Consider the following 20,519-nt stretch of genomic DNA (forward strand, 5'->3'; position numbering starts at 1 on the left):
TTTTTTCTCTCTCTCTCTCTCTCTCTCTCTCTCTCTCTCTCTCTCTCTCTCTCTCTCTCTCTCTCTCTCTCTCTCTCTCTCCTCTTTTTTTTGTACAGTTTTCCAGCATTTGCAGAAATAGAAACATTCTCTGGTGGACACTTGGTAGCATCGAATCGCCATCATCGAAGGTATTCGACGGACGATGGTGTTTGCATTACTACGTCACCTTCTAAATGGCCCGGTGTGACTAACTTACGTGCATTGTTGGCTCGAGAGAAAGACGAAGACATACCAAAATTGAATATTCTGCTTTGCGAAGCTTTTGTGGCAACATACATGAGTTTGTTCGTTTATGCACTGTGGAGTTGCGACAGTCATATTCTTTATAGGCTCGTAGGTCAACACTTTGACAATAACACCTGGTCTTGTTTGTTTGGCGGTGGAGTGAAAAAATTGCTACGTGTCGCAAGTACAAGTAGCCAGGTATAATTTTATTTTTATTCTCCTCTCCTGTGTATCATAAATTTTATTTAATTTATAGAGTACTACTAAAATATTTATTACATCTTTATTAAATATTAAATAAACGAACAAAGAAGAACAGAGAAAGAAAAATCATCTGAGTCGTGAAAATTGTGATTTTATCTGTACGTGATAGACTGTATTACAATGTATGTAATTCTAATTTATTCAGGCGAGTGGAGCAGGAAGAACGATAGAAAGAGGTGATAGTGCTTCGAACGAAATACAAAGTACTGCAGGGACTGTGTGGAACACCATGACCTCATTAACCAAACAACGTGTAAAATTGAATATGAAATTATTAGGCCAATTTACGGGCCAACAACCAAATATGAAAGAAGACAAACCTACATATAGAGAACAATTTGTTTCACCTCAAATGAGCATGATATCATATTTTTTAATGAAGGCGAGTAAATTGACTATGAATAACTTAATGCGTACCAGTAGATAGTTAATTTTATGTGATCTGATTATAAAAGTTGTTTTCTTCGTTTAATACAGCCACAAATAGATAGTGAGTATGCGGATGAAATTGATTACGATTCGTCCGATTCTGCAGTATCGGACTTGGATTCCTCCGAGGATGAGGAAGACGTATTTGACACTAATTCAAAACCAAAGAGCAAACCAAAAGACAATACGGAACATACGAATCCAAATTCATATAGCTGGTGTGTTATGCGGTTAGCCATAGTTAAGATACTGCAGCAGCAACTCCAAGAGTTTCTGAACATTGCTGGAATAGAGATGCAAGGTATTTCGTTTTGATGTTTGACAGAGAATATCGAACGTCGGACAATTTCTTTTAGACTGAAAAACTAGAAGGTATAATATACATTTTTTTGTCTTGTTCATGCATGTATGTACAGAATTACCTGTGAATAGTCCTTTGATTCACGGTACGTTAGCTGTTGTGGCACAATGGCAAGAAACATTGCGCGAAGAGTTAGATAATAGAGGACCACCGCCAATCAATTACATTCCTGGTTGTGCACCAGATCCAACGCCTACACCAGGAAAGCCAGCAATTCATAAATACCGGTCTTTACTTGAGAAAAGCAATACTCCTTTCAAGTAAGACTGCAAATCCAATGTCAAACATATACAATATTTATTGCAATGTATAATGCCTCTGATGTAATATTTTACCGAGGTTTCGCTTTTTTATACGTAGTACACGTTTGGCATCAGCAGCTCCTGCTAACCGACTATGGTGTTATTTAGTCCGACAAGAGTTGGTACAAGAAATTTTTATCCGAGCCGTATTCGGCAAACGTAGATCTTTATCGTCAATTTTGGAGAGCAATCAGGCTACGATTGATAATTTGAATCGTGGAACAACTGCAGATGACAAAGGTAGCGACAGCGGAACTACTAGTTTGCCAGAACCTGTTCGTATTATTCACAAGGAACAAGATAGCATTAGTGCCTTTTGCCTTAATCAGGTTTGATTTGTCTACTTTTATTTATTTTAAATACGTACAGTTTGACTTAGAAAAAGATGAAAATTGCTGACATACAATTGATAATTCAGGTGAATCCAGGTTTAATGGCCTTGGCAACTCCTCGAGAAGTGCAAGAAATGAATATATCGCTATTACTCGAACTCCCATCTTGGTTGGAAGACGAATGTGAATTTGACATTATAAATTTAAACAAACAACCAGAACCGGAATCAGTACCACCAACTAGTTTTTTAGTTATTCAGGTAAACAATTAGTTGCACATATAATTTATAATAATATTTTCTCTCATCGAAAATCTGACTCTCTTTCTCTCTCTCTTTCTCTCTTGTGTATTCATATATGTATACACATTTGTTTTTCATTTTTGTTATAGACAGCAGCAGATAGGCCGTTGCTTGCTCAAAGTCCACAAACAAATAATCCGCCGCCTCAATCGGGTATTGCGAGTCAAAGTGGAAGAGGAGCTAGCGTGGTAAGTTTTCTCCAATATCACATATACGAAAAATCTAATTCGTGTATTTAAATATCCAGCACTGTACAGTCGTATATTTGTCTTCTAAAACACTTACATCTTTACTTGTTTTGTATCCCTTACTCGGACTTAACCCAGATGTTTCTGATTTACTATCCGATGTTTCTTTTTTCCATGTGTACATATACATCCATGCGTTGTTCGGAATAAATAACGGGGGAAAGTGGAGGGGTAGGGGAGGGGGAGGAAAAGAAAAAAGGGTAAGGAAGTAACAAGTCCGTGCGTTTGCGCTAACGCTAACGCTAACGCTAACGTAATACATATGTTTCAGGAATGTTTGGGTTAAAGGAAAATTGAGCGAAATAATAACGTATAAAATTGAGAAAATTGAACGTACAATTTTCTCGATTTCTTTTTCCTTAAACATTTTTGTTCTGCTTTCATTTTCATTTACTTACAATTAGAATTACTATCAAATTATTAAATGGAAGATTAAAATTTCCATCTGAACAAAAGTTTTGGGCGCAATTTTTCTTTTCTTTTCCGGAAAATTGAAGCTGTATATTACTAACATTTAAAATCTGTAAGAAAGCATATCTTCGGGATCAGAAAAAAAAATCAGTCTGATATATTTCTCTTAACGTCTGTTTTTTTTTTTTCTTTCTTTGTGTTTTTCAAATTGAATAAATTTTGTATTTGACGAGCAGAGTTGCACAACAACGAACATCTATATTAACTGTTCGAATGTTTGGATCTGATCATTTGCTCATGAAATTTAATATCCTGATACCATTAACGATATTATATTGTTATATACATACACTGTCACGTTTATTTCATTCTCAAGTTTATATATGTAAGTAAACAGCGAATTCTGATACTTGATTTAAATATGACTCAAAATATGAATAATGAATTTGATGAACAACTTTGCTTGAGCGAGATTTGTGATCCAAATAGATGCAGGTTGTAATTGTAGGTGTTAAAAAGTATAATAGGTATATACATATATACTTCTTATTCAGTGTTACTTAAGAGATTCAAAGAAACTGGTCGTTGCATGATATATGATCAATGAAACAAAAATTTGCACCATAAATCACCTTTCTTAAAAAAAAAAAAAAAAAACACGCGCTCGGAAGACGGCCATCTCGAGATTTGCTTCTTGCGATAGCGCAGAAATTTCAAAGTTGTTTAATGAATTAGAGACGGGTAACGGGGCAGGAGGGAGGAATACGTACAAGGAATTAGTAGACGAAAAATTCGAATGGAAATCAAATTACGGAGAAAGAAAAGTAATAAAAATTCGTAAGAAGGAAGTGTCGATTGCCGTAAATGTGTTGATGTCAAGTAGCCGACGCATTGGGTCGCGTCAAAGTAGCACATTTGGTGACAGAAACAATGTTCCTTGTTCAATGCTTGCCTAACGTCTAACTTGGTTTGCGTCTGACTGACGTCATTGACCTGGTGGCTCGTTCGTTCGCTCAGATGAAGGGGATGCCCGCTTTCCCTGGCTCCCACGACCTGCGTTTCTGTCAATTTGTTGCCGATAGAAGCAAACACTTGTTGCAACCGGTGAGATTAACTTCTAACAGACCCTAGCCTGTATGATATCCTATTATTCCTAGCGCCAACTCTATATTCTCATTCCTTTTCTATTATTATTATTTTTTTTTTTTCATTCGTTTTGTTTTCATTTTAATTTTTCGACTTTTATTTTTTTCTTTCGTTTCATTTCATTTCACTTCATATCATTCATTTCATTCACGCCTTTTCTCTTTCTTTTTTTTATTCTTTATTCTTTTTTCTATATCATTTACGCTCTGCTTCGTAATATCCTGAGCGTTATAAACGTAACATACTATCACAAAACGAAGTTACCGCCATTTTCTGAAACGAATTAAAAGTTTGTAGATTTGGTCAGTTATTATTATTATTATTATTATTATTATTATTATTGTTGTTATTATTATTATTATTATTATTGTTATTATTATTATTATATGTTTTATATTTACATGAAGTTTTATTCATAAAAATTTAATTGCAAATATAATTTTTGCAATTTGTCTCACAAAATTAAACTTTTTCGGGATAAGTTTAATGTTATTATATAATAAATAAACGTACCTACATCTAACTTGTTACTACGATTTCTCTCTCTCTCTCTCTCTCTCTCTCTCTCTCTCTCTCTCTCTCTCTCTCTCTCTCTCTCTCTACCTGATAAAGTTCGAAAGAATTTACTTAATATAAGCATATCGACATATAAGCGAAGATTAATCTTCTACTTTCGAGTAGGTTGCAATCGTATAAACGAAATGAACGTTATCGCTACTGGATTTTACGAGGGAGCGTCTGTTTTTTGATACTATGCAAACAAGTAATTAAGGCATACATTTCACATATTCTCGAACATTGTTAATTATTATCATTATGAGCGTTAGTGTTAAATTTTTAATTATAATATTATTATTATTTTGTTCGTCATGGACATTGTCGTCGTGGTCATCGCTATCACCATCACCATCACCATCACCACCACTACTACCACCATCATCACCATCGTCGTTATCGTCATTATTATTATTTATTATCATCATTAGCTTCACTACTATCGCCACCAGCACTACCACTACTACAATCATAACTATTACCATCATCATCATCATCATCATTATCATCATCATCATCATCTATTATATCAACTATTTTACAGTAAATGAAAATATTCAGTAAATTGTTACATATTACATTGAGTTTTCAATTTGTCAAGGATTAAATTTTTAGAGAAATAAATGTTTCTTCCCCCAAGGCAATCTCGATATTTATTCGTATGTTATCAAAACGATATTGTGAATTTACTGTAAATGAGCAAAGCCGATCGATGAAACTTTCCGATTCTCAAATTTTTCTTTCGTAACACTGCATGCCTGATGAATACTTATTTCGTGTATAAAAACCTCAGCGAAGAATTTATACCTTTTTGATTGCCGTTGTTCTGAATGTCGTCTGTAGTATTTAATAAGTTATTATGCTTTCCTTCAGATTATTTATACACTTTAGGCAGAGATCAAGCATTTTTATCCAAATCCAAGACGATGGGTTCGCTAGCTTTCATTTTGAAATTAATTTCAAATTGTGGCAATTTTAGTAATTCTATTTAGTAATTCCTCCCTCGTCCTTTAGAGTTCTTCAAAGAATCCTTGCTAATGATGTAGTTAGCATTTGATATGCGCTCATCCTCCACGCGCATAACAAGAAATTATGAAAATGCGAAAACTATAAAACATTTGAAAGCTAGTGGACTCAAGAAGATTACCGACCCACGTTAGATCGAATTAAACGAACGCTTTTTAAACATATATAAACGTATATTCCTCGACTCGAATGAAATAAAAAATCAAGTGTCAAGAGTAGACTGAAGTAAAAAATGATGTATCCGCTGATGTAATCGTGCAAAAAGCGATCGTTTAATATTAGGTTTTAGCTTCGTCCGAATTAGCGAGAAAAAAGGAGCAGTATTAAAGAACTTGATAGCATGCGTTTATGAAACGTACAACCAGGCTGATTGCATTTAATAATAAGTTCTATATAGTAAGTTTTATGATATACATATATATATATATATATATATATTAGCATTAAAGCGTTCATCTACCGTTTTCTCTATTACCTTTCATTGTATTTTGATACATGTGCGTTAAAGTTTATAGAGTTACATTAGAGTTTCCACTTTTTTTCTTTCTTTTTTTTTTTTTTTTTTTTTTTTTTTTTTTTTTTTTTTTTTTTTTTTTTTTTTTTTTTTTATTTTAATTTATATATATGTGCGTACTGTCTGTAAATAATTGTATATCGATAATTATAAGACTTTTATTTACATAATAACACGTAACATTTTGTTCGCACAGATTCTGAAGCATAAAATCGATGGCATAAGAAGGATTTCTTCGCATCCGCTTTTACCATTATGTAAGCACACTACGTATTTACTTTCGAATAATTAAAAATGAAATCACGTCGTATCACATATATATATATATATACACACACACACATATGCAAAGCGTTTATTTTTATATTATTTTAATCTAAATTTAAATTTATGAAAATATTTATTCCGTATAATCACGTACAATTCATTTTTAATATTTCAAATGAAATTCCAAACGATTAAATATTTTACAAATGCTGCCAGACTTGTTTGTTAATCGATACTCGTCGATATGTGAATAAACAGATTTGACTGGCTGTCAAGATGGTTCGGTGTCCCTTTGGGAATGGGGACATCAAACGGCGGTAGCGACTCCTCGACCACCGGGTACTTTTGCCAAAGTGACCCGTGTACGTTTCTCACAGCATGGGAATAAGTTTGGTGTTGCGGATTCTGATGGACATTTGAGTTTGTTTCAAGTAGCCTGCAGAGAAGGAACTGCGCGACCATTCTTTGTAAGAATTTATTTTGTACACACACACACACACAGTTGAACGTAACCGTCTATTGTTGTACAATAGACGTAAAATGAATTTGAACTAATTGAGAACAACTTGTCTCGTTTGTTCCGACAGAATTATCAGTGCCATAGCAAGGTGACGGCCGATTTCGTCTTCCTTGGGGCGTGCAGCTTAATAGCAACCGCTGGTCATGGTTCCGAAGGGCGTAATGTTGCGCTTTGGGATACTTTACTTCCACAAAATAAATCTCTCATCCAAGGTGCGTGCTTGACTTCTTCCCGTGATTTACAGTGGCTCATCCAAATTACGTAATGATCATCGCAAAGAAATTGTTTGCCTATTTACGCTTCCTCTTCATTAGGTTTCACCTGTCACGAACAAGGAGCTAGCTCGTTGATACTTGCACCCCAACATCAGCTATTAATCAGTGGTGGAAAGAAAGGTGATATTAATATATTTGACGTTCGACAACGACAGCAACGTCATCGCTTTCAAGCTCACGAGTCGGCTATCAAATGCTTAGCTCTTGATCCGCATGAAGAATTTTTCGTAAGTGGAGCAGGAGATGGTGATATTAAGGTGATGTATTTTAAAATTATATTTACCGTGTGTAGAAATATAAACGCGATAAGAATAATTTCTATCAATCATTTTATTGATCTTTTTCCATCAGATATGGGGTTTAACCGTCCATTCTCTGCTTTACTCTTTTCCCGGAGAGCATCCACGATCTAGTTTCTTTAAAAACATTGGACAAGTATGTTGATCATCACAACGTTATTTACATCTGCTTAGATTTTGTTTCAACAAATTACTTTCTTTCAGGGTGTAACGCAATTACACGTCGATTCTGCCGGTCGTTTATTTTCATGTGGTGCAGATGGATCTATGAAAGTTCGTCAACTACCAGAACGCGATTGCGTCGTACATACTTTATATTAAAGTAGTCCAAAAACATAGTGAAATTTCGTTAGAACAATACTTGAACACTCAGTCTATTTGCCTAGAAAATAACTGCAAACTAAACGTTCGTAATTACTAGATATGCGGATACGTACCTCGTTAACTTCCTCTTCATTCTCTCTCTCTCTCTCTCTCTCTCTCTCTCTCTCTCTCTCTCTCTCTCTCTCTCTCTCTCTCTCTCTCTCTCTCATGTTCAAAGAACGAATGGTTACGCTAAAATAATGATAAAAATTTCGATAAAAAGAAAAAAGAAAAGAGAGAGAAGAGCTAAACAAGTTATCAAATTATTACATATAAACCTGAATATATTATAGGCGTTAAAAGGATAAGGTAGTCGTCGATATCTCAATTTATTTACTAGCAAAATGTTGCTTTTTCCCATCTATCGCTTATTGAAAGTAGAATGAAATGTTTTGCAAGTAGACGTTATCTTGTTACTCGCAGATTCTATGAAACACGTTTACGCGAATCCATAAAATGATAATTTTTCATTTTATTTTCTTGTTTTTTCAGAAACTAGCTAGTTATTATTCCTTTGCGGGATGTAGTACATTTCTATAAAAACATATAAAATTGGAAAAATCGACCGAAACTAATAAAATTGTTAATAATAGGTATTGAAAAGTTTATACATTATGTTGCTTTTACATTCGCAATTTACATTTAGTATTGTGTGTGATTGACGTTTTGCCAATGGGCACGAACGTTTCCGTATTTGTTTACATTGTGGCGAGATACATTTTTAAAAGTCCTTTTTGTGTAAAAAAAATACTTAACACGAATATTAAATTATATATTATTCTATAAGTATGTAAATTGACATAACGAAAATATAGAACAGTTAATGATCATCGTATAATTTGTATATACGATATAAAGTATTAAAAAAAAAAAGAAAAGAAAGGAAAGTAGAAGAATGTAACGGGACTAAGTAAAGGAAGGAAAAAGTGAGAGATAACGTATTTATATATATATATAAATTACGCATTGTCGTAAAACGAAAGTATTTGTGAAATATAATTTCATCTAAAACATATTTCCTTCTGTTTTTGGTTTTAACCAAATTGGTATTTATCTTACCATCGTGAATATATCTTTTGACGTAATAGTTCATGTAAGATATAATCAGTGTAAGAAATATATATAAAATGATTAACAAAATTTGATCGTAATCATTTTACACATTGTATTATATACGTGTTTCATTTATTTCTTTTTCGTATCAATATAGTTTATTACTATGCGTATCATCTTCCACAAGAAATTGCTAATCATTAAATAAATGCCAAATTATAATTGTTAGAGAACTTTGTAGAGAATTTGAATGTTCTCTTCCAAAAACGTGTTAAAGCAAAATTGGGCTGAAATTTTGGAAATAGCTTTACATATTTTGCATAGAAACAAAGCAAATGCAGTCTTCGTACGATTTTTGCTCTGCTGCAACTCTATTTTCGAGGATGCCATGGTTCGCCATAGTTCCCGGTAGATAGCATTAGAATACCTGATTCTGTAGCGACCTATAGTTCCTCGAGTACGAGTTTCGAACACTAACTTATCAAGCCGCAAGTGGCTGTGCGCCTAGCGTCGAAGTTAATCGATACTCGATGTTAAGCAAACAAAGTGCGGAACACCGCTAGGATGAGTAACCAGCCTAGCGAATAGTTACAACAACAAGCGTCTGGAGTAAGAGGAGTCGCTGCCATCAGCCCCACTGATGAGTCTAAGAAGCGACTCTGAGACGAGAAAACGCACCTTTCCTCACCTTATCCACATTACCACTTCCTACATTATCCTCGCATTATCATCGACACTTTCAATCTCTTCAATTCTGTAGTGATTATGATAATTTAAATTTATATCACAATACTACAAATAAATAATAACTCCGTAATTAATTTTAGTTGTTTATATAAAAATATTATCAATATCACAAAATATATAATTACTAATAATTTAATGAAGATTACATAATGGAAGTTAAATAACGAATAATTTCTACGAATGAAAGTTAAATAACGAATGAAGAATTTCTACTATGGCTACAATATATATCAGTGTCAGTAAACATTTCCATGGTGATAATAAAATTAATAGCTATTTTTAAGTATTCTATTGTTTATATTAAATACACATCTCGACGGAACGATTTAATGAACATAGATGTTGTTGATCTAAATTTTTCGAAGTAGAGGTCGCGACAATTCGTGTCTGGATTTAATTCTCTCGTTGACAACATTTTATCTAAACTTTCATGAATAAGAGTGAATAAAAAATATTTGTTTAATTTAACAAATTTTTAATTTAACAAATTAAAAAATAAATGATTCGTTGTTTCGTTGCACGGAATCATTGTTTCAACCATTTGTACCATAATACGAATAGAGAGGCACAATATTTTCGATTATAAGATAGATTATTTATAATTTAATAGAAAAATTAATTTTTCATTCAAACATATTCAAAAATAATTCATTATTATATTAAATCATAAATATTCAATACGTAGATGCACAAAATCACAAATTGGTAAACAATATAATAAACAAATGTCTTGATCTCGTTTTATTTCTGAATATCAAGATTTAAATTATTAACATAAATACATTTATCTTGACGATACGTGCAATAATGCTAAACGTGAAATATCTAAGGTCGACAACGTTCCAAGAAACGTGGATAAAGGCATGCATCGCGTATATGATATCTGTTCAAAAGCCAACATAAAAATCTTTCGAGGCCTAATCCGAATCCGCCATGAGGGCAGGTCCCGTATTTTCGCTAAAGAAAAATTGTACAAAAAGTTAATAAAATTAATGTAAAACGATAAATATACTTCCAAGTATAAGAATCGATATTCACCTGATCAGTATACCAATAGTATGGCTTTGGGTCTATATTTGCGTTTGAATAGCCTTCCAACAAGTCATCGTAATGCCAAATACGCATTGAACCTCCAACTATCTCACCAACATTCGGTAAAAGCACGTCCACCGATTCTGTAAGACGCTTGTCATCAGCACAACGTTGCATATAGAATGACTTGATTTCAGCAGGAAATCTGCATAACATTATTGGTTCATTTATTGCGTCGGTCATTTTTCTCTCTGGCATTTCTGGAATGTCCTATAAATGAAAAAAATTACTACTCCTTTCCCCCCTTTTTTTCCACTCTTCCCTTTCAAATAAAACGAAGAATACAAATCTTGTAACAAAGTAATAATCAAATAATTTCATTGAGCATACTTCGCCAAATTCGTAAAATGTCCCATCGTCTTTGGTTATATTGTTAATTCGAAGATACTCGATCGCATCTTTGTAATCCATTCTTTTAAACGGTTTTTTTGGCATTTTAAAATCAGGATTTAATTCTTTGATTAAATAGCCAAGCTTTGATTTAAGGACACGATCAGTAACATCACATATCATATCTTCCAATCGATCTAGTAATTCTTCAAATGTGATAAATGCATATTCTGCCTCCACGTGTGTATATCTAAAAATTCAATGTTTTGTACGAGCTTGACTTGCACAATAATTATTTATTCGAGTCTTGTTAATGTTTACTCTGCAAGATGTCTCCGAGTCCGAGATTGTTCTGCTCTATAAGACTGTGTCATGCAGTATACATCACCCATTGCTGGAAGGCAAGTTTCTAAATAAAGCTGCGAACTTTGAGTCAAAAATGCTTCTTCTCTAAAACGAAAGACAGATTTGTAAATTGAATATTAAAAGTAAATTGTTCAACTTAATAAATAAGTATAAATTCAAATGAATGATATGCTTACCCAAAATAATCTAGTTTAAATAATGTTGAACCACCTTCTACCTGTGTTTGCACCAATGTTGGTGGTGTTACTTCAATGTAACCTCTCTCACTGAAATGATCTCTAAATGCTTTCATTAACACAGATCTCACAAGTAAAACGCTAGACGTCTAAAATAAATGAATTCATTGAATTGATTAGTTAGTCAAATGAAAATTAATATTTATTAATTTTCTTGTATTTTTAACAAATAACTTATTATACGAATTATCTTACATTTTCACCGCGAATCATAATATGTCTGTTGTCTAACTGCACGTCAGGAAGAGCTTCTTCGTTCAAAATGGAGTCTGCACCACCAGGAGGAGATGCTCCTATTAATCTCCAATAATCAACGTGTAATTCATGTCCATTTGGAGCCTAAAAAAGGATAAAATATTCAGAAATTTGGAAAGCTCTTGAATTACATACGACATATACATTTTTTCCTTCTGGTACAATCTTGAGAATTCCAAATACTTCAATAGAAGCTTCCGTAGATAAAGTCAATGCATCGTACGTTTGGCATAAAATGTTACTAAGTACACACTGCAAAAATCCTGTTCCATCCCTTAATGTGATAAACATAAGTGCTCTTCCTAAAAAATGTAAAATAATAATATTGAATTAACAACGACAAAGTGAATGTGTAATTCAAAATATTGGTTACAATAGCATTATATTGTACCTTGCCGTCTAAGCCTATGCACCCATCCAAAAAGTTTTATTCGCTGATCTCGATGATTAATACTATCTCGAATTTTTATACAAGTCGCAGGTGGCAAAGTAGTATCTTCTTGAATTACAACTGTCTTGGCTTCTTCCAAGTTTTTCAATCTCTTTTCTTCATCTTCCAACTGCTTCTTTTGCTTGTCTTCGCCCTTATGTTCCTTTTTATGCTTCCAAATTTTTTGTGCCTTTTTTAACTGCGATTTTGATACTATCGCATACTTCTCCCCATCCTCGTGAGAATCTTGATAAATTGCTGGAAATGGTTCTTTCCCTGCATAACGCATTGCTCTTAAAATGGTTTTAAAAGGATTTGATTCAGAGCCATCGCCTGTCTCGTCATTTCCGTGTTTTTGAGAGGTATAAATTGCATCTAAAAGAAAAAGATAAAACTTGTCTTTCCCCCCAAGAAATAGTATATGTATAAAAATTAATTTTAATTTTACTGAGGTCTTTTACTCTTAGGAAGTGATGCAATTTTACCCAATAACGACTCAGAAGACTCCACTGCCGGCATGTTACTGTTTAATGCACTTCCTGCTTTCTATTTTATTGTATTTGTTTCCTCTTTATTATTTACGTTGTAGCTGCGTTCTAATCGTGAAAAGTACAGGATTTACAGTATTTAAATATTTGAACTTTTCTGCGTGTCTTTTAAATTAGACTTAAGAACATACGTACATATGTTTATCTGATTTAATCTATCCAATGCGATATAGATTCTACAATATTTAGCAAAAATCTTTAACTTTGCTTATTTTACCTATTATTGAATAACGATTTTACATGCAATCCTGAATATGTTTCTATTGCATATTGTTTGCACATGCAATATGTACTATACACTTCTTATATGCTATATTGCACGAGAATATTATATTTTAACGTCATCGCGAGTGATGCGGAGATAGCTAACTAAATGGCCACCTTCACACCACGTCACGTCGCAAGTCAAATCTCGTCGCAACTCACATTTGTAAATCTCGAATTTGCATAATTATTATTAAAATATCATCTATTTATTTATATGCTTAAAAGTGAATACAGTAATTTTTACATTTTATCAATAATACATTTTAAACATAATGTAAAAATCAATTCTTTGTATAATTAAATGAAACGTAAAAATTAATTCTTTAAACTGTAATGATGCAGTTGTTCTTAAAAATCGTAATTTGCCCCATGTTACACTAGATTGCGCGACACGATGATCAGATTTTTGTATACGTGCTTCCCAACTATTCAAATGATATACATGGATGCCGATTTGGAGTCTGGAGTGGAAGAGAGCGTAAAGCCAATTGAATTTGAATAATTTTTAGAATGTACAGTTATAATTCTTGAAAATTCGTATCTTACATGATGGCGGGATTGGAAAGTTGTGAAAGAGTATATCGTGGAAAGCCTGATAGATCTTGGGAAAGTGAAAAAAATTTTCCATATATTTACCATGGGCAGGAGGTTATTCGTCCCTTGGATGTTCCTGTTGTGCATCCACTAGTTGAAGATAGTCCTCCCTCTGAAGGTCAGTTTTTGTAAAGTAAGAACATCTGTACATAAAATGTATCGAAACATAGTAAAAACATTTTGTTATTGTTTCGCGAATAAAGAAAAATTTCAATCCAAAATGATCAATATGATTGAAGGTAGATAACATTTTGTATTTCAGATGTCACTGTAAAAAAGTACATTGGTGCTTGTTGTGGATTAGCAACATTAATTACAGAAACCTTATTGGTTCATCCTCTTATTGTTTTAAGAAGACAATGTCAAGTAAATCCTGGATTGAATAAATATCATATAATACCAATTACTTTAGTACCTGTAGTCATACGTCTCCATCAAACTCAAGGCATAAATACATTATGGAAAGGAATCGGATCAGTTCTGCTTGTCAAGGGAATGTTGTTAGCTATTGAAGATTTTATTTCCAAAATAACACCGTGGCCAAAGTAAGGTGATCTTTATATGTGCAATAAATATTTTTTTTTCCATCTCAAGTATCACAGTAATAATAATTAATAATATATAATGATGATAACAATAGCAAAATATTTATTAATTTCAGAGAAATAACATGCAATAGTTCATTGAAGACATTCGGACAACACGTTCTTCTTAAATGGTAACACTATGTTAATACATATTAAAAGTTCTTTATTGTCAATTGACACCAGAGATTAATAGAAAATATAATAGTGTTTCTATAGGTTTAGTAACACCATTCTATTCTGCATCATTAGTAGAAACGGTACAATCTGAAATTGCATCTGAAAGTCCTGGAATATTAGATGTTTTCCGAGATGGTGCAATCCGTTTAGTCGAAGTGAGCAACAAAGGCAGATTAATTCCCATTTATTCTCTTCTGCCACCCACAATTGCTTATGGGGTATCTAAATATCTTTTCACTCTAGCTATTCAAGGGGTCACTAGTCGTATTATGCATATTAGGCAAAAACAGTCTCAAGAGATAAGAGTAAGTTTCAAAACATTGGTAATAGTTAAGTCAAAATATCAATATATCAATGAAAATATTTAGTTAGAATACTTATCAAATTATATATACTTACTATTGTTGTTGTTACTATCTTATTATTTATATGTTTGTCAAGGGTGCATATAGCAGAGACTTGTCAGAGACTATTGCACAAGATATAGAGTTACAATCATCACTGGTTTCTACGTTTATGGCTGAAGCGTTATTTTATCCTTGGGAAACAGTAATTCATAGACTTCACCTTCAGGGTACGCGAACTATCATCGACAATTTGGATACAGGACGTAGCGTGACACCATTATTAACAGGATATAGCGGTGCAAGCGATTGTTACAGTACGATTATATCTACTGAAGGTCCCCTTGGTCTATACAAAGGATTTGGTGCCCTTATTTTAGAATTTACCGTAAAAGTTGTGGTAGTACGCGTTATTAAATGGGTTCTGACAGAATTACAAACAGTACTAAGACCAAAACCAAAATTAACACGAGACACCTCGTCATATTGGTATTACAATGACACATAAAAAAAGCATTAACTTTTGTTTAGTAATACTTATCGTGTGTACTAATTATACTGTACTAAGTATACAGATTATACTATACTTAGTATAGTGTATGTATGTGCATATGTATATACATATATACATATACATACATACACATATATAGATATAGATGAAATTATTTCACTGTTGTGTTCTTTTTTTTCTTATTATTGTCAAATCATACCAATAATTTAATATTTTCAGTAATTTTGATCGTTTTGACCTTTTTTGGTATGTTGTTTGGTATATTGTTTTTATAATTATAATGAAACGAGTCGAATTTTCAAGTTATGTACATAAAATTTATGAAACTTAAATATATACATTAATGAGGAATAAAAGAATTTTAGAATTGCGTTATTGTAATATTTTGTAATCATGTATAGGCAAAAAGTATATTTATTTTACGAATCTTTTAGTGTAATTCATTTCATTTAAAATACTTACGTTTTAAGAATTGAAAACACTGTAAAGATGCAAGTTATAATACTATGGGAAATAATGAATGCATTAATTCATTATTTTTAGCTCTTAATAGTGGAAAAATAAATGTATCGATTCTGAAAACCAATATCACACAATATTTACTTTCAACATTTGTTTACAATTGTATATGTATACAGTTTCTTTTTTTAACTTGCATCATATATTACACAGCCTTTCATTTATACATCTAGTATACGTAAAATAAAATGAAACAATTTGAGGAAATATCTATCAACTAATGCTCAATAATTCTAAATCTTCAGGAAGTACATACGATTTCTAAAATTTTAATTTCTTTCCCATTTTATCTGATACATTATTAAAATGTACGACCTATATATATCAACACATTCATTTTTAATTTTAAAACTTAAACATAGCTTGTTTAATATGGTTTAATGTATCATAAAAACATTTTTTCCTAAATTCTTGTTCAAAGTGGTCTAATTATTTTGAAAAATAATTTCAAAATAAAAGAGAGTCTATTGAATCAATTTGATACGTTCTTACAGTTGTGTACAAGGTGTGTATTTGTGTAACAATACGTGATGAATTTGTACTAATTTCGTGTAATCTCGATTGTATAGTTATAATTGTTTTGCATACTTTAGTGCGATACATATGTCAATCATTTACAAATATATATATATATATATGTAAAATACACGATATTGTACAATACTTATGTATTGACAGATACTACTAATTTCGTTTTCTATCTGTTACAATAACGTGTAAAATAGACGCATAGATATCATAACTGTAAGATGCAAAAACATTGTATTCAATTTATTTTTTCATAATAGTCCAAGTGTTTTGTTTTTGATTTAAATGATTTCTCAATCTATTATAATTACAATGAAATTTTCGTTCACTTTTATAAGTGGAAATATGTATATACGCACGCATTTGTATATATTTAAAAACAATTCAATAACAAAATATTTGATATTGTTACAAATTGTTTGAACACAAAATAAATTACATGCCATAACTGATTCAATTTATCTGTATAAGTTAATACAGAATAATCATAACTGTAAAGTCTCTAGTATTATTTTCATTTCGACCTCTCTTGTCTTCAATGTAACCCCCCTATAGTGTTTCGTTAAAGACGCACATATTATGTACAAATTTGCATTAGATCGAAAACTATGATCGTAAGATACATTTTTGAACAATCTGTTCAAAAAATCGATCAAATGTGTGGTGCATCTTTAGTACGAATTATTTGTTAATTATGTATATGCTGAGCGTGTAATTCCTCCTCGGTAACATCACCTCTTCTGATATACTGTGGTTTTTCTTGTCCTCGTACACATCCTTCAGTTACATGGACAGTCATTACATCACTACCCGGCACTTCGAACATGGGTTCCAAAAGCAGTGATTCCATGATAGCTCGCAGTCCTCTTGCACCTGTTTTCTTTTCCATTGCTAATGATGCTATTGCATTTAAAGCCTCCGTGGTAAACGTCAATTCTACCTGTAAATACATGCGCAGACAACCCGAAAATATTAAATTACATACATATTGAGTAAATCTAACTGCACATTGTACAATGAAACTATTTAATTTGTACCTTATCCATCGAGAATAACATTTGATATTGAGGAACCATGGCATTTTGAGGCTCGGTAAGTATTCTAACGAGCATATCTTTATTGAGGGTGTGAAACGGCACCAAGACTGGAAATCGGCCAACAAATTCAGGAATCATACCAAAATCAATTAAATCTCTTGCTTCTACTTGTTGTAACAGCAAATCCTTCTCTTTGTTGTCTTTTTTCGTAGAAGATGACATGTTTGCAACATCTGCTAAATTTGCAGCTCTTCTCCCTGGACTCTCGGAAGATAGCGGCGCACCAAATCCCAGATACTTTTCAGTTTTACGCCGCAAAATCAATCTATCCAATCCGTTGTATGCGCCGGAAGCAACAAATAAAATGTTTGTAGTATCGACTTGCAACGTATCCCCGCGCAATTTTCTAGAGCTATTTTTTTCCGGTACGTTCACAATCGTACCCTCTAGCATTTTTAACATTCCCTGTTGGACACCTTCTCCACCAACATCCCGTAGTTGATGTATACCGGGAACAGCGCCAATTTTATCAACTTCGTCTAAGAACACAATACCCATTTGCGCTCTGTCCACTACGTAATTAGCATCCTGAAGTAATTTTGCGATAACACTTTCTATATCTTCACCGACGTATCCCGCTTGTGTCAGTGTTGTGCAATCACAAATTGCAAAAGGTACGTCCAGACATTGAGCTATTGTCTGCGCAAGTAGTGTTTTCCCACTACCAGTCGGACCAAGTAACAAGATGTTACTTTTTTCTAGTTTCAATTGATGCTGCTTACTATCGAGGATGTCAGATCCGGAAATTGATTGATTTTCAGTTGATTTATGTTCGTTTCCTGTAGGATATTGTTGGAATCCAACACCAAGTGAATTTCCGATCGTTGAAATATGTAATAAGTCTACGATACAACAGAGAACGAATATTATTCATCAAATAAAGTATTTACATGCAACTGGCTAGAAACTATGATGTAATACAAAATTATATTAGTATAAAATCTATTTAGAACTGAGTATTTAATTATTCTCAGTCAGACGTGTTATATCATGTTTCTATACTGGATTATGTACAAAATGGGGAAACTATTATTTACGTGGTTTAAGACCTCTATGAGTGAATGGATGATTCAAATCTTGTGTACCACTTGTATTCATAGAACCTTGCATTGAATTCTGCACTGGAAAGTTATTATAAATTCGTTTGTAGTGATTATAAACAGCAACGCTCAAAACTTTTTTGGCATATTCTTGACCTACAACATGTTTGTTTAGGTACTCAAAAATCTGAAAATAGCGATATATATATTAATACCTGATATATTATCAAGGTCTTTGTTATTTAGAACAAAAGTATTAGCCTGTAATATTGTCACATAAAGCCATTACCTTTTTTGGTGGAGGTGGTGGTTTTCTATAAAATCCTTGTTTCGTGTCATCTGGTCTTAAAGCTTCTTTGAGGCTTCTTTTTGAATCTACTTCTGATAGAACGACAAAAAAATGATGGCATTTCTCGCACTTAACAAACCTCGTTGATGCTGATGAAAAAGATGTTCTTGTACTATAGTTATTTCATGCAGGGAACCATATGATATTTACTTACACACAAAAGTTTCTACGTGTGTACAAGGATCGCCACATTTTGGACATGTAAGCGTGTTTTTCTTTCCTCCACCATTTCCAACGGATGACACACCACTACTGTTATCTTTATCTTTACCAGGTGGAGTGGGTTCAGAGGGTGCTTTTCCCAAAGTATTACCAACTGTCAATGATCTGATTACAGCCACTCTTACAATTTTGTGAACTAATAGAAAGAAGGAATTGCTTATATTCAAATTATAATAATGCGCTACTTAACATTCAAATGAACAGTCTCTGTACTTACCGTGATTTGTCACATGATTCGAAGATGCAATACGACAGGCATTGGTTAAGCAACAACGAACAGAACTCATGTTGGTCTGTTTTTCTTATGTAAAAAATGTAAGAAGTAAAAAAAAATGGTTTCGTACTAATTGTTGGATTCACTTGAGATGAGACCTAAATAAAAGCAAAATATATTAAAATATGATAGGTGTATGTTCTGTAAAAGGGAATTATGCACAGACAGTGTGAGTTCGTGTGCCGTCAATTTGTACAGCATATCAAGGGAAGATTGACTTTGAAATAAAAGGAGACGTTATAAAAGGAAATATGAACTGTATATAAATTTGGGCAGTTACCTAAATAGGCACGAAATATAAGTACATTGAGAATTCGACGCTTCTTTCATCGAGCAACGAACGATTATAATCATGATGACGAAAAAAATAAAATTGTTAAAAAAGAGGTATTGGTAACATCATCGGAATTTTGAAAAACGGAGTGATGCATCGGAGAGCAAAGTACGAGCACAGATGCAACGTCAATGTAAAAATAAACAATGGCAATTTCAAGTTAACGAAAGTACTAAAATATCGAAAATACTAACCTGACGAATAAACATTAACGCACAAATCGTTCGTTGTTACTCATAATTTATTCATTTTTTGCACGAAATGTATCTGGGAAGCTTAATGATCCAAAAAATGTTGTGCAAACTGGTTATCGCGGGCAGATCGGAGATAGAAATTAATTTAAAAGCGCGACCGACTGACATATCGCGTTACAATTTGCAACAATCGCTTGAGGCATAATTCAAGGTCATTTGTTCAATCTCTTCCGAAACTTTTCGATATTACATTTATTCTTTTGAAATCTCGCTTTTGGAAACAATGTTCAATTTACCTCCATGTCAATGAAATATCTAAAAACAACCAGAATGTTGAAAAATTACGTGGTATGGTTTTGTATACCTACATACGTGGCGAGTATATATGTGTAGTTAATCACGGTCACGGATAGTCACACAATATAAACTCTTCAGCTGATGGTCAGATCAGACGCTTTCTCTCAATTGCACGAACGAACGATTGATTCATATCCGATTTTTCATTAAACAGGACTGTTTTTTTCATGTATTTACTATTAGA

At 32.8% G+C, this 20,519-nt stretch overlaps 4 protein-coding genes across 18 annotated transcripts in view; 2 read left to right on the forward strand and 2 right to left on the reverse strand.

The window, feature by feature from the left end:
• Window positions 1–8,103, forward strand: part of LOC122534844 (dmX-like protein 2) — a 19,611-nt gene extending 11,508 nt beyond the window's left edge. For 3 of the 6 annotated variants that reach the window (XM_043665840.1, XM_043665841.1, XM_043665842.1), the window contains 14 exons: window positions 99–465; window positions 677–913; window positions 1,009–1,261; window positions 1,377–1,581; window positions 1,682–1,952; window positions 2,042–2,215; window positions 2,347–2,445; window positions 3,934–4,020; window positions 6,354–6,414; window positions 6,683–6,891; window positions 7,012–7,156; window positions 7,259–7,476; window positions 7,571–7,654; window positions 7,723–8,103. In XM_043665840.1, the coding sequence (XP_043521775.1) occupies window positions 99–465; window positions 677–913; window positions 1,009–1,261; window positions 1,377–1,581; window positions 1,682–1,952; window positions 2,042–2,215; window positions 2,347–2,445; window positions 3,934–4,020; window positions 6,354–6,414; window positions 6,683–6,891; window positions 7,012–7,156; window positions 7,259–7,476; window positions 7,571–7,654; window positions 7,723–7,839 (2,527 nt within the window). In that variant the 3' untranslated portion in view covers window positions 7,840–8,103. The remainder of the gene's footprint in view (window positions 1–98; window positions 466–676; window positions 914–1,008; window positions 1,262–1,376; window positions 1,582–1,681; window positions 1,953–2,041; window positions 2,216–2,346; window positions 2,446–3,933; window positions 4,021–6,353; window positions 6,415–6,682; window positions 6,892–7,011; window positions 7,157–7,258; window positions 7,477–7,570; window positions 7,655–7,722) is intronic. The other 3 variants (XM_043665843.1, XM_043665844.1, XR_006308005.1) reach the window with 2 other exon arrangements.
• Window positions 8,104–10,407: 2,304 nt separating this feature from the next.
• On the reverse strand, window positions 10,408–13,321 carry LOC122534849 (asparagine--tRNA ligase, cytoplasmic). Of its 4 annotated transcripts, none has more exons than XM_043665858.1 (10): window positions 13,074–13,321; window positions 12,876–12,986; window positions 12,352–12,765; window positions 12,105–12,262; window positions 11,901–12,044; window positions 11,646–11,794; window positions 11,425–11,553; window positions 11,104–11,353; window positions 10,720–10,983; window positions 10,408–10,638 (listed from the first exon to the last, which is right to left on the reverse strand). In XM_043665858.1, the coding sequence occupies exons 2-10, from the start codon at window positions 12,907–12,909 to the stop codon at window positions 10,507–10,509; spliced, it is 1,674 nt and encodes a 557-aa protein (XP_043521793.1). In that variant the 5' UTR covers window positions 12,910–12,986; window positions 13,074–13,321; the 3' UTR covers window positions 10,408–10,506. The 4 variants fall into 4 exon arrangements, with proteins under 4 accessions (XP_043521793.1, XP_043521791.1, XP_043521792.1 ...); XM_043665856.1 differs by having other exon boundaries at window positions 12,852–12,986; XM_043665857.1 differs by having other exon boundaries at window positions 12,876–13,321.
• Window positions 13,322–13,590: 269 nt separating this feature from the next.
• LOC122534854 (solute carrier family 25 member 46-like) lies at window positions 13,591–16,382 on the forward strand. Its single transcript, XM_043665870.1, has 5 exons — window positions 13,591–13,917; window positions 14,062–14,344; window positions 14,461–14,517; window positions 14,592–14,868; window positions 15,005–16,382. The coding sequence occupies exons 1-5, from the start codon at window positions 13,752–13,754 to the stop codon at window positions 15,413–15,415; spliced, it is 1,194 nt and encodes a 397-aa protein (XP_043521805.1). The 5' UTR covers window positions 13,591–13,751; the 3' UTR covers window positions 15,416–16,382.
• On the reverse strand, window positions 15,998–20,463 carry LOC122534848 (ATP-dependent Clp protease ATP-binding subunit clpX-like, mitochondrial). Of its 7 annotated transcripts, none has more exons than XM_043665852.1 (7): window positions 20,351–20,463; window positions 19,394–19,548; window positions 19,109–19,312; window positions 18,895–19,043; window positions 18,603–18,792; window positions 17,506–18,407; window positions 15,998–17,408 (listed from the first exon to the last, which is right to left on the reverse strand). In XM_043665852.1, exons 2-7 carry the CDS (start codon window positions 19,461–19,463, stop codon window positions 17,157–17,159), a joined length of 1,767 nt encoding a protein of 588 aa, XP_043521787.1. In that variant the 5' UTR covers window positions 19,464–19,548; window positions 20,351–20,463; the 3' UTR covers window positions 15,998–17,156. The 7 variants fall into 7 exon arrangements, with proteins under 7 accessions (XP_043521787.1, XP_043521784.1, XP_043521785.1 ...); XM_043665849.1 differs by having other exon boundaries at window positions 20,343–20,463; XM_043665850.1 differs by having other exon boundaries at window positions 20,347–20,459.
• Between the last annotated feature and the right edge of the window lie 56 nt (window positions 20,464–20,519).

The sequence above is a fragment of the Frieseomelitta varia genome, unplaced genomic scaffold (assembly GCF_011392965.1).
Source record: "Frieseomelitta varia isolate USP_RPSP 00005682 unplaced genomic scaffold, Fvar_1.2 scaffold_644, whole genome shotgun sequence".
NCBI classification, from domain to species: Eukaryota; Metazoa; Arthropoda; class Insecta; order Hymenoptera; family Apidae; genus Frieseomelitta; species Frieseomelitta varia.

Coding starts and splice junctions, on each gene's coding strand:
- LOC122534849 (XM_043665856.1), bottom strand. CDS start 12,909: ATGCCGGCAGTGGAGTCTTCTGAGTCGTTATTGGGTAAAATTGCATCA. Junction 11,795..11,900: donor TTATGATTCGCGGTGAAAAT/GTAAGATAATTC, acceptor CATTTATTTTAG/ACGTCTAGCGTTTTACTTGT. Junction 11,354..11,424: donor ACTCGGAGACATCTTGCAGA/GTAAACATTAAC, acceptor TTGAATTTTTAG/ATATACACACGTGGAGGCAG.
- LOC122534854 (XM_043665870.1), top strand. CDS start 13,752: ATGATGGCGGGATTGGAAAGTTGTGAAAGAGTATATCGTGGAAAGCCT. Junction 13,918..14,061: donor AGATAGTCCTCCCTCTGAAG/GTCAGTTTTTGT, acceptor TTTGTATTTCAG/ATGTCACTGTAAAAAAGTAC. Junction 14,518..14,591: donor CAACACGTTCTTCTTAAATG/GTAACACTATGT, acceptor AAAATATAATAG/TGTTTCTATAGGTTTAGTAA.
- LOC122534848 (XM_043665852.1), bottom strand. CDS start 19,463: ATGAGTTCTGTTCGTTGTTGCTTAACCAATGCCTGTCGTATTGCATCT. Junction 19,313..19,393: donor GAATCATGTGACAAATCACG/GTAAGTACAGAG, acceptor TCTTTCTATTAG/TTCACAAAATTGTAAGAGTG. Junction 19,044..19,108: donor ACACGTAGAAACTTTTGTGT/GTAAGTAAATAT, acceptor CTTTTTCATCAG/CATCAACGAGGTTTGTTAAG.